The 13,503-nt window shown below is 47.7% G+C and overlaps 1 protein-coding gene across 1 annotated transcript; it reads left to right on the top strand.

Annotated features, from left to right (window-relative positions):
• The first annotated feature begins 543 nt into the window (after positions 1-543).
• Positions 544-3,494, top strand: TCF21 (transcription factor 21). The gene is made up of 3 exons (XM_030945761.1): positions 544-569; positions 933-1,385; positions 2,961-3,494. The coding sequence occupies exons 2-3, from the start codon at positions 936-938 to the stop codon at positions 3,048-3,050; spliced, it is 540 nt and encodes a 179-aa protein (XP_030801621.1). The 5' UTR covers positions 544-569; positions 933-935; the 3' UTR covers positions 3,051-3,494.
• The last annotated feature ends 10,009 nt before the right edge of the window (positions 3,495-13,503 follow it).

The following is a 13,503-nucleotide window of genomic DNA, read 5'->3' as shown; positions in this document are numbered from 1 at the left end:
GCTGGGAGAACTCAAAGACCGACAGGGACCGGGACTTGTCGGACGTCACCCCGGAAGGCTGGAAGAAGTCAGATCCTCCTGCCTCCAGCCCCTGGGCTGTGACGGCAAGGTCCACGCTGCTGGCCAGGCAGCGGAGCACTCCCTTCCTGGAATATGCAACTAGCTGGACAGGATGCGTTCGCAAATATAATCATCCACAAATCTCCCCCAGATTAGGTTACAGGACAGCGTTTCGACGGCACGCATTACAAAGCTCCCTGGAAGGCTTGGCTGGTGGATCTGCTGCTGTCTCTGCTCATGACCCATTTTGGCTTTCATCAAGAATCATGACACCAGCTGCCTGGGTCATCTAGGAGGCAGAGAGGGGGAGAGCAACCCTGGGCTGTAAAGGGAAGTGGGGAAGGAAAAGAGAAGGAGGAGAAGGAGAAGGAGGAGGAGGAAGGGGGAGGATAGAAAGAGCACGGGGAGAGAGAGTAAGTTGTTTTAGTCCAGTTGTGAAGATTTGAATCCCAGTTCCGAGCTCTCGGCAAAGGCTTGCTGGGATACTTCATTCCCTGTCCTGTGCAAAGGTCTGTGATTGGGGATGTGGTGTGCTCAGTGGACAGGGCCCCTCCCCTGAGCTGGATCCGCCTCTCTTATCCCCCAGATAAATTACTAGTGTCCTCACTAAATTCCTCGGCTTTCTCTCTCCCTCTCTCTCTCCCTCTCTCACACAAACTCACTCCCTCCCTCAAACACAGGCAAAGCGGGGTTGGGGGGCGGGAGGGCGGGGATCCTCTCTGGACTGGTATTGTGCCTTAGTCCTGGGCGGGGAGGGAAGGGGAGGAAAATACTGGAGCCCCTTCTCTCCTACGCCGCCTTGAAATAGATTTGAAGAGCTGCCCTTCTTCCCCCCCTCCCCCCTTTCTTGCTGGTTGTTTGGCATCTTCCAGACCATGTCCACTGGGTCCCTCAGTGATGTGGAAGATCTGCAGGAGGTGGAGATGCTGGAGTGCGATGGCCTGAAAATGGATACTAACAAAGAGTTTGGGGCATCCACCGAGAGCAACGAGGAGGGATCCAATGGCGAGAATGGCTCTCCTCAGAAGGGGAGAGGGGCCTCGGGCAAGAGGAAAAAAGCTCCCCCCAAGAAGAGCCCTTTAAATGGAGTGAGCCAGGAGGGAAAGCAGGTACAGAGAAATGCTGCCAACGCCAGGGAGAGGGCGAGGATGAGGGTCCTTAGCAAAGCCTTCTCCAGGCTTAAGACCACCCTACCCTGGGTGCCCCCAGACACCAAACTTTCCAAACTGGACACCTTGAGGTTGGCCTCCAGCTACATTGCTCACCTGAGGCAGATCCTGGCCAATGACAAGTATGAGAACGGCTACATCCACCCAGTCAACTTGGTAAGTCAGAGTCCGCTGAGGACGGGCACTCCGTGTGTGCGCATGGGGAGAGGTGGGCGAGCAGCTGGCATGGGGCATGTGTGGGGACAAACTTTGCTGTGCTTCTTACAGAGAGCCTGGTGCCACTGGGGTGGAAAGTGGTACTGTACAAGGGGACAGGCTCCCTGCTGCCCTGTGCCCTGAGCACCAAGCCTCCTAGGCCCCCTCTGCTGCTCCTAGCAATCCCTTCCAGGAGACAGGCAGCCACGCTGGCCACAAATTAGCAGGGGCAGGCTTTACACTTTACTGCCCAAGAAACAATTGAGAAGCCACAGAGGCTTTCTACCTGCAGGTGGGCAGGTACAGGAATTTGGGTAGAAAAGGGTATGCTTGAGGAAGGACCCAGGATTTATTCTTATCCCGTGTCTCTAACCCAGCGTCTCCTGACACAATACTGTCCCCAAGCCCTAGCTTTATAAAGAAGGGATTCTTGGGGTTCTGTGCTCAACCGCTCAGGTTTTCTGAGTCCAGGAAATTTCTCCTATACCTGTAAACAGGCACAGGAGAAATAAATACCAAGGCAGACTCCCCAGAGGAGGTGTCTGCCCCAGGCACACTCCACAATGCCTCTCACTGGGCTGTGTGGTGTCCCTCCTGCTTCTCCCACCACATAAAGTTTTCCTGAGCAGCCCTGGATCTCCTGACCATACCCGGCCGCCAGAAATATCCAGTTTCCAGCTCTAAAAATATATACAAATTATGTAAACCAGGGGTAAGCAAGATCTGCCTGGGCTCTTTTTAGACATACAGCCTTTACACTGCCCACACGCGCAGACCCTGACTCATAAATGGATCACAGAGGGGAGCTGGGCATGTTTCACTGAGGTCAGGCTCTGCCTTTTGAGTTCTGGCCTCTGGGGGAAAGTACGTTACCCGCTGTGTCAGCTGCTAAGGGCCTGGGAGATAATTTTTGATTAAAAACAAAATCCTCAGCACAACAACATAGAAAAAAATAAAACAAAACCAGCGCCCAGTATAGATATAACGTCCCTCCTCTTCCGCACCCCCACAGAGGCACCCCAAAACATGCTGCCCGAGCCGCGGGAGGCCAGGGAGAGCGGCCGGGGGGCTGCCGGGGCCCCAAGCAGCTCCTGCGCCCGGGGTAGCGCGGCGAGGCGTGAGGAGGCTCCCGCGGGCCGGAGCCCCCACGCCGGTCTCGACCAAACTCGAGGGTGCCCGCAGCGATTATGCCGGCGTCATGCGAATGTGCCGGAGCCAGGCGGCTCCTTTCTGCCTCCCTTCTGCCGCGTATCAGACGGGCTTCGCCGCCCCGAGGACGCCCGGTGGGGACCGCCGGGGCTGTGAGGCACAGCGGCATCAGCCGCCGGGGAGAGGCAAAAGGGTCCTTGCCGAAGCCAGCGGCAACTGCCCTGGCCTGGGCCCCGCTGAGCGCTGCCCGAAGTGGACTCAGGTGGGGAATGCCGGGCTCGGTCCCCCCGGACGCTCCCGAGCCGGACCCGCTGGCGATATGAGCGTTGCAATGTGCATTTCTCCATGTGTAACCCCCTTCCCACTCGTGTCTTTTCCTGGCTACAGACTTGGCCTTTTATGGTAGCCGGCAAACCCGAGAGTGACCTGAAAGAAGTGGTGAACACAAACCGCTTGTGCGGCCCGACGGCATCCTGAGCCCCGCGGCCGGGCCAGCAGCGTCCGTCCCGGCGCGGCCGTGGAGCGGGCGGCGGGGCGGGCAGGGACCCGCCGCGGCCCCGCCGCTGTCCCGGGCCCCGGGCAGAGCCACGGGGAGAGCCGCTCTCCCGGCGCAGAGGAGACCAAATATGCCCTAGCAAAGACTCCATCCACCCCGAGAGATCCTGACTCTATTTAACTTTATTAAATGCGTGTACAGTCGAGTGTCCTGCAACTACAGCCTTGCTGGTTCAAGAGCTACTAGAGAAAAGACAGAGATCAGACCTACCCCGCGTGTATCTTTTGTCTGAGACCTGTGAAAAATGTAGATGCCTAGAAAAACTGACTTTGACAGTCATCTCTATGAAGTAATTCACCCTAAAGATATATAGATATATTTTCTTCAAGCAGATTCTGCTCTATTTCTGTGAATAAACCTTCCTTTCTACTGAACACGGAGCGGTGTTAAGTGTTCGTTTGAGACTCTCGGGCTCGGCGGGGGAAGGACAGCCTCCGCCGGCTCCGCCGCTCCACGAAGCGGCCGCGCTGCGGGGATGCCGCCTCTCCGCCCCGGGCCACAGGAGGTCTGTTTCCCCGGAGCTAAAGACCTGGAGCACACCCCTGGGGGAGGGGGAGACCGGGTCCGCAGCTCGCCGCGGGAGCCCAGCCCGGCTCCGCAGCCCGGCGCCCGGGCGCTGCGGGAGCCGCCCCCGCCGCTCCGGCCGCTCCGCTCCGCGGGGACAGGAGCAGGGAGCTATTGATGAAGTACAGTCGGTCCTCAGCGCCGGGAATTTTTAACTTAAACATCTCCTGTCTATCGATCAGCGCACCCGTGGGAGATGAGGCTGAGATAAACAGGAGTGCGGGGCGCTCCCCCTGCACCGGCAGCGGCCGCCGGCAGCTGATGCGCCAGATCCCACCGCGCTGTTTAATGTTTCAGGGTTATGACCGCACTGTTTACAAGATGTCTTCGGTTATTTATACTGTTATTATTAGCACAGGGGCTTTAAATTTCCGCCTCACTTGCTCTTTCAATACCAACCCTCGGTTCCGTTTGATACCTGGGTACTTTCTTGCCGAAAGCAGGAGAGGGGCGGCAGGGGCTGCAGGGCCATCCCCTGGACCGAGCCCTCCGTCCCCGCTAGTTGCGAGGGGCGGCAGGGCCCGGGGCGCGGTCACAGGCAGCGCGGGGACCACAGACTCTCCCGGGGCTCCCTTCCCTGGGTATCCCCCGCAGGCCGGTGTTGAGCTGCCTCGGGCGTCCGTGCAGCCTGGATTGTGTTAATTCTCATCCCCCACTTTCCCCCGAGATAACTGGACGAGGGGGCGCGTCCTCCAGGCGACCCAAATTCACCAGTTGGGTTCATGCGTGGGCTAGGTTAGCTTTAATTAAAGCAATTCGCTGTGAACCGAGGGCTGTGCAAACATCTCAGCCCTCATTATGAAAAGGGCCAGGACATGCTGTATCATCCTAATGGCTGTGGAGGGGAGAGCTGTTTAATTTCACTTTTGTGCAGCTTTATCCCCTTGCCACACAATTAAGAGCAGACCTCTCTTAGTGCTGGGCCTACCCGTGCACAGCCTCACTGTTGTGGACAGGACTGTGCCAGGTGAGACGTGTGCTTACACACAGGGCCTTGACTGAATTTGTGGCCACACACAATCCCTGAACAGCCGCAGCTTCTGCTCAAGAGACGAGTGGCTCTGCTAACCGCGGCTGAACAGGCTAATTTGCTGATTTCTTTGCCACAGGCACTGGGAAATTCAGTGGGAATTGTTGGTCTATTAAAGGGAGACAGAATAGAGCCCTCAGACTCAAGCTGAGTGCAGGTGACTGATACACCAAACGCATTTTAACCTCTAAATTTACTCGCTGAATTGACACTAACCATTGGATTTAACTACTCAAAATTTCAACTTAAATCCATACTAACTAATGCCTGGTCAAGACTCATAGCAAGGTGCTGATTTCCTTCTAAAAAGCAGAACTTGATACGGATCTGAGATATGCATAAAATTGAGTTAAATTCTGAATATTCTAACACATGCTTCTTTACCACCCTGTGTCGCAACACTTGCTAACTGCACTCAGCACCTTCCCAGCTAATTAACCATGTGCAGTGTTCATTTGCCACCTGAAATACAACACTGAAGAAAGGGAAGGGAGGAATATAATGGTACCCCGTGAAAAGTGAGGAACACAGCTGCAACCATGTGCCAAAAGCTGCAGGAACAGTAAGTGTTGAAGATGCTTACTGTATACACTATACCAGCAGCAGACACCACTGCTTCTCCTACTACTGTTCACTTTATCTAGCAGTCTACACTGCAAGTGTCTTGGGGACTAAACTATTCCTCGAGCATCCTGCACCTTCCTCAGCCGCTGCCTCTGAGCAACAGTTCAGCAACAAGGAAACAAAAAGCAACAAGAAATGAACAAAAGCAACCAGCGGTACACAGAAAGGTAAAAAATTACTTTACCCTGACTGTAAAATAATTAGTGGCTTTATCTCTATCTTTTTATCTTTATTTTGAAGACAATGAACGTATTTTCTAGAGGCATTTATGGGGCTGGGAACTCCTGGTCTGCTGACCTCTTGTGTTAAGGGCACAGACACGACAGTAATGGCACAGTGCTGGCAGCTGGCTTCAACAGCCCAAGTTTCTTAGACGAATTAAGAGTTCTACTATGCACTTCAAGAGAACAATGCATGAAATTATTCTACCCTGCTGCTGAGTGCAATTTTACCGCAAAATATTTGCAAACAGAAAATGTATGTTTAGTCTGACTGAAGCAATTTATACTTTTGAAAGGAACTCACAAATGTGCTAAGGAAAAGAGGGAACTGGTTTAAATATTGATGTCAATGACTTTAAAGAGAATCTTTTGTTTGCTTTCTTGCTTTTCTGTACAAAGTGATGCATTTTATTATTTACCAAAATATACCCGTTTTTCATGCGGAAAAAAAAAGTTAACTTGGTTTATCTTTTTGTATCTACAGGGATGTAGATGCAGCTGTGTGAGTGTCTGTATACATTCCCTCCTAGTAATGTTTGAACTCATTGCCTGATTTCAGCTAGATTTGACAGAGGTCTCAAAGATAACTAAGTTACTATAATTTTTAATATTTTTCTCTGTGTGTGAAAACAGGCAGCTGAGAAAAGAAAAAGTCTATAAATTTTGCAACTGCAGGAAGGGTTTCAACATGAACTCAGCCTTTATTGGATACAAGAGCATATAGAGCAGAGTGTCAGCTGTAGATGAAGCTCCAAATGCTGCTTCAGTCACAGGATACAAGTTCATAGAAAACTTGCTTATGGACCTACATGTTTCAAGATAAGAACTCTATAAAAGCTGCTTAGTTCCATTTGATTTTAATACTAGTATTTGTTTGTTTGTTTGTTTCTTTGTAAAGAAACCAGTTTCAACCCAGCTACTTCATGACCATTTTTCAATTCAGCTAGAGACTAGCAAATCCTTTATTTGTAGTGCTGACTCAGTGCTCAGGCTCCTGGGTTTGGTACTGACATTGTGCTCCTTTGTGGAAGCTTTGACAGTCTGCGAAGTCTAACAGAAAATACCTTTTAGGCTTATCTTATTCTCTCACTGGGATGGAAGTCTGCCAGCCTGAAGCATCAGCATAGCAAGAAACCCACTTTGGAGACACCTGCAAAACACCGTGCTGCTCTGGGCAGACTGGGGCAGTGAGGCCACAGTGCTGGTCGTGCCCTCAAACGTCAAGGTGCATAAGGAGAACATGTGCGAGATAGCCTATTCTTTAAAGGGACTCTCAGGTCAAAATTCTCAGCTCACCTCAGAAAATAAAAGGCACAGAAAATCTGTGTGGTTTCTTCTGTAGGGAAGCTGGTTTGAATCCTGGACATAATGATAAGATCTCAAGTACAGTTTTGCTTGATGTATTTGTAACCCCTCAGTTGCGTCTGCCTGAAAAAACTTGCCTCTTTTTAACAAATCACATATATTTTTCAAAAGGCAATTTTTGCCAAAACCCTCTTGTCATTTCATTTCATTATAATTTGTAGTAAAAAAAATTTAAGATATTCAAAATACATTAGCTAACTGCAGGTTATAAACTTTGTAAAAGAGAACAAAACTTACACATATCTGGTGTACAAGTGGAGGGTAGAATCTGATAAAATTGCTGGATATTTTAATTTTTGTCTGGATATCTGAATGCAGATTAGCACACACAGTCTCCCAAAAGGGACAGGACTATAAAAGAAATTTCAACTACATTGACGCAAATTTTTATTTCAATGAAATTGAAATTTGTAGCAGCAAACAACCAAGCATTCTGTAATTGCCATGTATATACACACCTGGAAAATCCTCCATACAGAATTTCTCCCAACAGTCAGATTCAAATTGTTTGTGTCCGTTGCTGGCCCATGTAGTGATGACTATTCCCATCTTAAGGCTGTGCTACCAAATGCACGCCCATAGGGTAAATACCATCTTGTGCTCACTATTCAGCCACAGATTGTTTCATGCTCTCCAGCCCTGCATGGCTCATGGATGGGAAGTGGCACAACCAGTAATAATGGCACTTTTTTGTCACTAGTGCTGCAAAGCTACTGATGTTATGACTTGGGGAATTTCTACAATTCTGAGATGCCATAGGTCTGACCTAAAAGTTATGCTCCAAGACGGATGGGGAAAATCCATGTGTTACCTTTGGGAGGACTGTTGCCAGCAGACTATGAAACCAGCAAAGTTCTGCAAGTGACTGGTTTCACTTCAGGCACTGGTGTCTCCGAGTATAAAACTGACTTTTCCAGGCAGGAAAGTCATCCCATTTCCCAAATGCAGCACGGACATACCCTAGGGTCACAACAGTCCAGGGATGACGCATTTTCTTGCCTTAGGGTTTTGCCCTTAAACTGAAACTTGTAAACAGATGAAATGCGTTTCTAAGCCAACGCGCATGCGTGCACTCAGTTACACCATCCTCAAAGCCTCCTTGCAAGGGAAAAAAAAGATCATAACAAAAGCAAGAAAATAAAAACCAGTGCAAATCCTTCCTTCACTTTAAATTTTAAGAGGTCCTTCTCTTTGAGCAAAGAAAAAACCCCAATCCTTATTTAGACCTCAGGCTGTTGTGTAAACTATTAGACCATATCCAGCTGTAAATATGGATTATCTACAGTCTTGAGTTTTCTCTTGGTTGTTTACAAATTGTTTAAGAAACAAGGATCAGAAACACTAGGGAAAAAAAGCAAGGGTATAGCTACACAGCCAGTAGACATGAAGAAAGGGAGAGAAAGTCGTAGAATAATTCCTCTTCCTCTGATCACTACAGCTCAGTCCTTGCAGCAGGATGGGTTCAGGAAGGGAGGAACTATCAGCAGCTCCATCATAGACGGGTGGAGCCAGACCACCGGGGAGATGGAAAGCAGGAGGCTGAGAGCTGCAGCTGCCTTTTCCTGGGAGGAACATCTGTGAAAGCCTGCACGGCAGCAGCAGGGGAGGAGGAGTGGGCACAGGCAGAGAGCGTTCCCAGGGATGTGCTCACACAGATAACTGTCCCTGGATGGTTTCCCAGGCTGCTGCAGCAGCACTTCCCTCCCCTGTCAGGGAAGAGGCAAAGACCATCGTGTGGGACAAGCAATCGAAGTGTCAGCACGGCCTATTGCTGCAGCTTCCTGTTTCCTGTGATGCTTTTTGATGGCCAAGGTGACCAGAATGGGAACAGTTCTTCCTCACTGGTAACATGTTGTTTTTTTCTTACATAGGGACTTTTACACTCTTGGCATCTCAGAGTCTATACACAAAGTACACAGAAGACAGGAGTCATCTTGCAGCATTTGGCTGTCCCCTCATGACCAAATGTTTTTCTACAGGAGACTGCTGCTATTGTTATACAGATGGGAAGAAAAAGACATGACAAATGACTGGCTGAAGGCTCACACCGAAGTTTGGAATAGGCTTGCACCAGCTTTTCTGGTGCACAAACCTGTGGGCTGTTCTCCTAGGCACACTGAAATGAGCAGGGATGTTTGCTCTTTGAACTCAGTACAAAGATAGGAATCAGTAAGGAGTGAGGAGTGATCCTCTCAGGCTGGATATCTACATCACTTACTAGAATAGATAAACCAGGTTATGGACCATGCTCTTCCTCCAACAATCAGTGTGGCTGGGGACACATTCATGTAGACCTGAGTTTTACTCTACTCACCACAGGTTAAGAACAGTCCCTGGCATATGCTACCCTAATACCATACTTGGATACTTTCTGGGAAAAAGTCAGGCAGGCCAAAGGCATAGCAAGGACCTTGCTAAAACCCAAGAACAAAGAAAGATAAGCCTCAGCCTTGTTTTATTCATCAGTATCACTGCAGCCTTAGAAACTATAGTAATTGAGACACCTGATGCCTTTGTCTCACCTCAGTCTCATGCTCTTCTCACTTGTTTTCTAGATTAAACTGCTTTCTTCTTTTATGGGCCAAAAATTCTTTGTGGGGACCCTCTTTGCTATTTGTATCTCATAACTATTATATACGAAGACTAAAAGTCACTAGGAGCAAGAGGCCAAGTTCAAGAACAAACATAACATGAGATTTAAACAATATTATACCCTAAATTATGACATTGAGAACCTCTGTTCATTTGTTACCTAATTCTGCAGTACCTTTTCTACCCGAGTTGTGAGTTGCCTGACACCAACATTTTAATATACGCCCTCATAGTATCTCTTTCTCACCATTGCCAATTAGCATCAAGTTAACCTCATTCCAAGATCTGGAATTGAGATATTCCTCTACTTAAATCCATGGGAAGAATTCAGACAGCAGTAGGTGCTGTCTACACATGCTTAACATCGCTCTGCAGGGGTAGGAAGCAAGCTGGACGGGGAAGCAGAGGCCAGCACCCTCAGTTTGGCTACAGATAGACACAGCACTGTAGGGAAGCTGCTGAGGAACCAATGTTACTATCTTCCCACAAGTTTTTCTTCCTCATTTCCCTCACACTCAGTCTTCTGATTCTAGTTTCACCACACTTCTCTCTTACTGCCAACAGAAGTCAGCATGCATAATCTGTAAATACCATTCAGTCATAGAAGCTGAAACTACAGATACGTATTAAATTATTGCAAAGTTAACTAAAGAGAAGTCTCATTCTGAAAGTTTGACTTTTATGTTGAGGTACTTCACTGCTATTTTCTTAATATGCTTATTTTATATTTAGAAGTATATGTAGCAATCTGCAATTATGCAATATACAGATATACACACCATGCAATATATACACACTATATAAAAATGTGATATAAATATTTACATACTATATAGTAACTATCTCTTCTATAAACAAACATATAAAATAATACATATTGTAAAATTAAACTATGTTTGAATATTGTGGAGCTGGTATAAGTGCCACTTACAGCAGGGAGGTAACTGTTCCACAGAGCTGGCATGAGTTATCATACTGTACATCATCAGAGAAGTATGAGAAGGCACAGCTGAGTTTACTGTTTCATCTGATAAACTAAGCCCTGGAGCAAAGGATTCCCTCCCTGACTGACTTCTTGCTCATTCCATGATGGCTGCCAGCCTGGGAAATATAATTAACCTGCAGTGTCATGTTGGCAGCTGATGACCATTTCACACAAGGTCATTTCCATGGAACATCCACGACACTGGTTGCTCCTGGTTACTTCCTCTTCAAACATGGATACTTTAATGCAGTCTTCCACTCAGACACCACAGTATTTACAACACAGCTGCATAAAACTCTTCAGCCAACCTCCACTGTGGGCTGCCTCAGGGGGCCATCCAGCTTTCTTCTCTCCTCTCTACACTTTCCCAAAGTCTACCTTGCACAGGATCTTATCTGATTGAAAGTTAATCCTGTAAAAATAGAAAAATTCAGATAACAAAGCATTTGCTTCAGTCTGAAGAGTGATTTCCTTTTACAGAAACCTGAAGCTACAGCTGAATAACAACATAATGAAATTGCATTTTCATTCAGTCTCACTGCTGTAATTACTGAGCAAAAAACATGTGCAGTGTCCTGAAGTTCAGTTACCTTGTTTGTACTGCACTCTGATAGTCCCAAGCAGCCCACGATTCCATGCTGCAGAATGTCCAAGCACAGGAAACACCCTTCCCCACATCTCCATCTCCTCTTTATTTCTCAAACAAGGATTGCAAAATAAAGGCATAGGGTAATGAAATCATGTAGTAAGGAAGTGCCAGTATCAGAAATGGCCTCTGTGCCTTCTCTGTCTGATGTCATACAGCTTCTGGTAAGTTAGAGCCTCATGAAGATCCAGATCCTTGGCATCTCAGTCATACTAGTGGAGGAAGCCATGCAGCCAAGTTAGAGTTGTGTGGAGGAATGGAGACCAGGAAGAGGAGAATGCAGGGAGAGAACAACCAGTTTTGTAAACTATATAGGTATAGAATAAAATTGCAGCACAACTGATAAACTTACAAGTCAAATTAGGTAGGTGCCAAATCACCTTATTTGCATTCCACATTTATGTGATCATAGCTACTTGCTTATATTTGCACATTTTCCAAATATATATCTAAAGATGCAATCTTCAAAACATGTCCTAGTCTAAACAGGAAAAGCTCAGGCTGACAAAGCAGTCAAAACTATGAAGTTATAAGGGTTCATCTCTTCATCAGCAAAAATAATATTCTTAACAGCCAGGAATGACAGCACTATTCTGAGGAATATGTGCTAGAAAAAGTTATACCCTGAAGAGAGCAAGCATGTGGAGACAGACAGCGGTAGTGTGTGCTTGCAGACATTTTGTTTTGAATTTCTGCAGACCTTTAAGGTTATGCTGAAAAAAAAAACATAAGCTTAATCAAAATTCAAGCAAAATCAGAGTTTATAAAGATTTTCTTCATAACTTGCCGATGTGATCAGGTATTCAGAAAAAAATAAATCAGCATCTGTTGTGATACAGCCATCCAGAACCTGAAAGAACTGTTAGAGCGAAGACATCACAGCACTCTACCCCACTTTGGCTGTGTGATTGCGATGACTCAGAGCCTGAAGCCCATAAAGAAAAGAAACAGCCTTAAGGCACTCTGTAAAAATGCTGGAGATACCGTGCAGAGTTACTGAACTATGGTAAATTCAGAACCCTGGTTTCCAAAACCATGCCTTTCTTGCCTGTGTTCACCCGCAGGCCGGGGATCCGTGTCTGTAGGAAGCCACGGGGTGGCAGCCCTGCCCCACGCCGGAGTGCAACCAGCCTGGGAACACGAGAGCCAAACCAGGTCCTCGCAGCTGATTTGAGGAGAGAATTTGAAATACTTGTTTTTGACAAGCGAACCTACTCATGCATTTCAAGGATTAAACAGAATCAGCAGAAGAAAACACGCCAACTCTAAAGAATTCAAAATTTAAATTTCATACATAAATTTCCTTCTATCCTAATTAAAGCTATTTTGCTACCACAGCACATAAGCAAAGTACATAATTACAGAACCTCAGTTTCAGAAAATTTTCAATTCAGTGAATACTCTGCGGTACACCCATATAAATATACAATTATATAATTTTCATATAAAGACCAATATTCTTTCTAAGTTTGAAGTCAAGTTGACATCCGTTTCATTTGTCAGTCTGGGTGGTGAGTCCTTAATGGGCCACATGGAAAGCACATGGGCTCCCATGTGAAGCACAACAGCTTTTCCAAGAGAAAATATAAGTGTAGCTGAAAGGTAGTTCATCACAGGCTCTACTCCCTACAGACAGCACAGGTGGGACAGTGCCACATTTAGAGGACCGTCCCGGACATGGAGAACCAGTGCCATGCAGGCACCCACACTGTGTCCACATGTCCCATTCTGCCTGTCCTCTAAGCGTGCACCATGCAGTGACCAGAGTGCTGCTCCAGCGCAACATGCACGTGTGGAGCAGCAACACTGGCAGCGGGCTGTAGCAGGAGCCCTGTTGCCTGCTGGCTCCTGTCAGAGCAAGGCTGACCGCTCGGTTCAGTCACAGAGTGTGTGCAGTAACCAGGCCAGAGACCAAGGGGGCTGCAGCAAGCTGAAGGGTGCCAAGGCCAGCGCCTCACAAAAATGCCGGGTGCGTGCTACGAGTGTTCGCAGCCTGTGAGCTGAAATGTGCATCAGCTCTCCAGCGGCTCCGCTGGCAAAGGCACTGCCTCGGACGTGGCCGAGCCGAAGCCTGTTATCAGTTCTACAAGCTTTAGGACACGAGACAATGGGCAGAAACTGATGCACAGGAAGTTCCAGCTGAACATGAGGAAGAATTCTTTACTGTGCGGCTGATCGTGCACTGGAACAGATTGTCCAGAGACGTTGTGGAGTCTCCCTCACCGGAGATACTCAAGAACCGTCTGTACACAATCCTGTGCCATGTGCTCTGAACGACCCTGCTTGAGCAGGGAGGTCCGACCAGAAGACCCGCTGTGGTCCCTTCAGACGTGTCCCGCTGTGCGGT

The sequence above is a fragment of the Camarhynchus parvulus genome, chromosome 3 (assembly GCF_901933205.1).
Source record: "Camarhynchus parvulus chromosome 3, STF_HiC, whole genome shotgun sequence".
Lineage (NCBI taxonomy): Eukaryota > Metazoa > Chordata > Aves > Passeriformes > Thraupidae > Camarhynchus > Camarhynchus parvulus.
The sequence above is the reverse complement of the archived record's forward strand: the minus strand, read 5'-3'. Positions and strand labels throughout refer to the sequence as shown.

Bases quoted from the DNA above. Each gene is read 5' to 3' on its own strand.
- TCF21 (XM_030945761.1), top strand. From the start codon at position 936: ATGTCCACTGGGTCCCTCAGTGATGTGGAAGATCTGCAGGAGGTGGAG. The intron at 1,386-2,960 runs GTAAGTCAGAGT...TCCTGGCTACAG, and splicing joins ACATCCACCCAGTCAACTTG to ACTTGGCCTTTTATGGTAGC.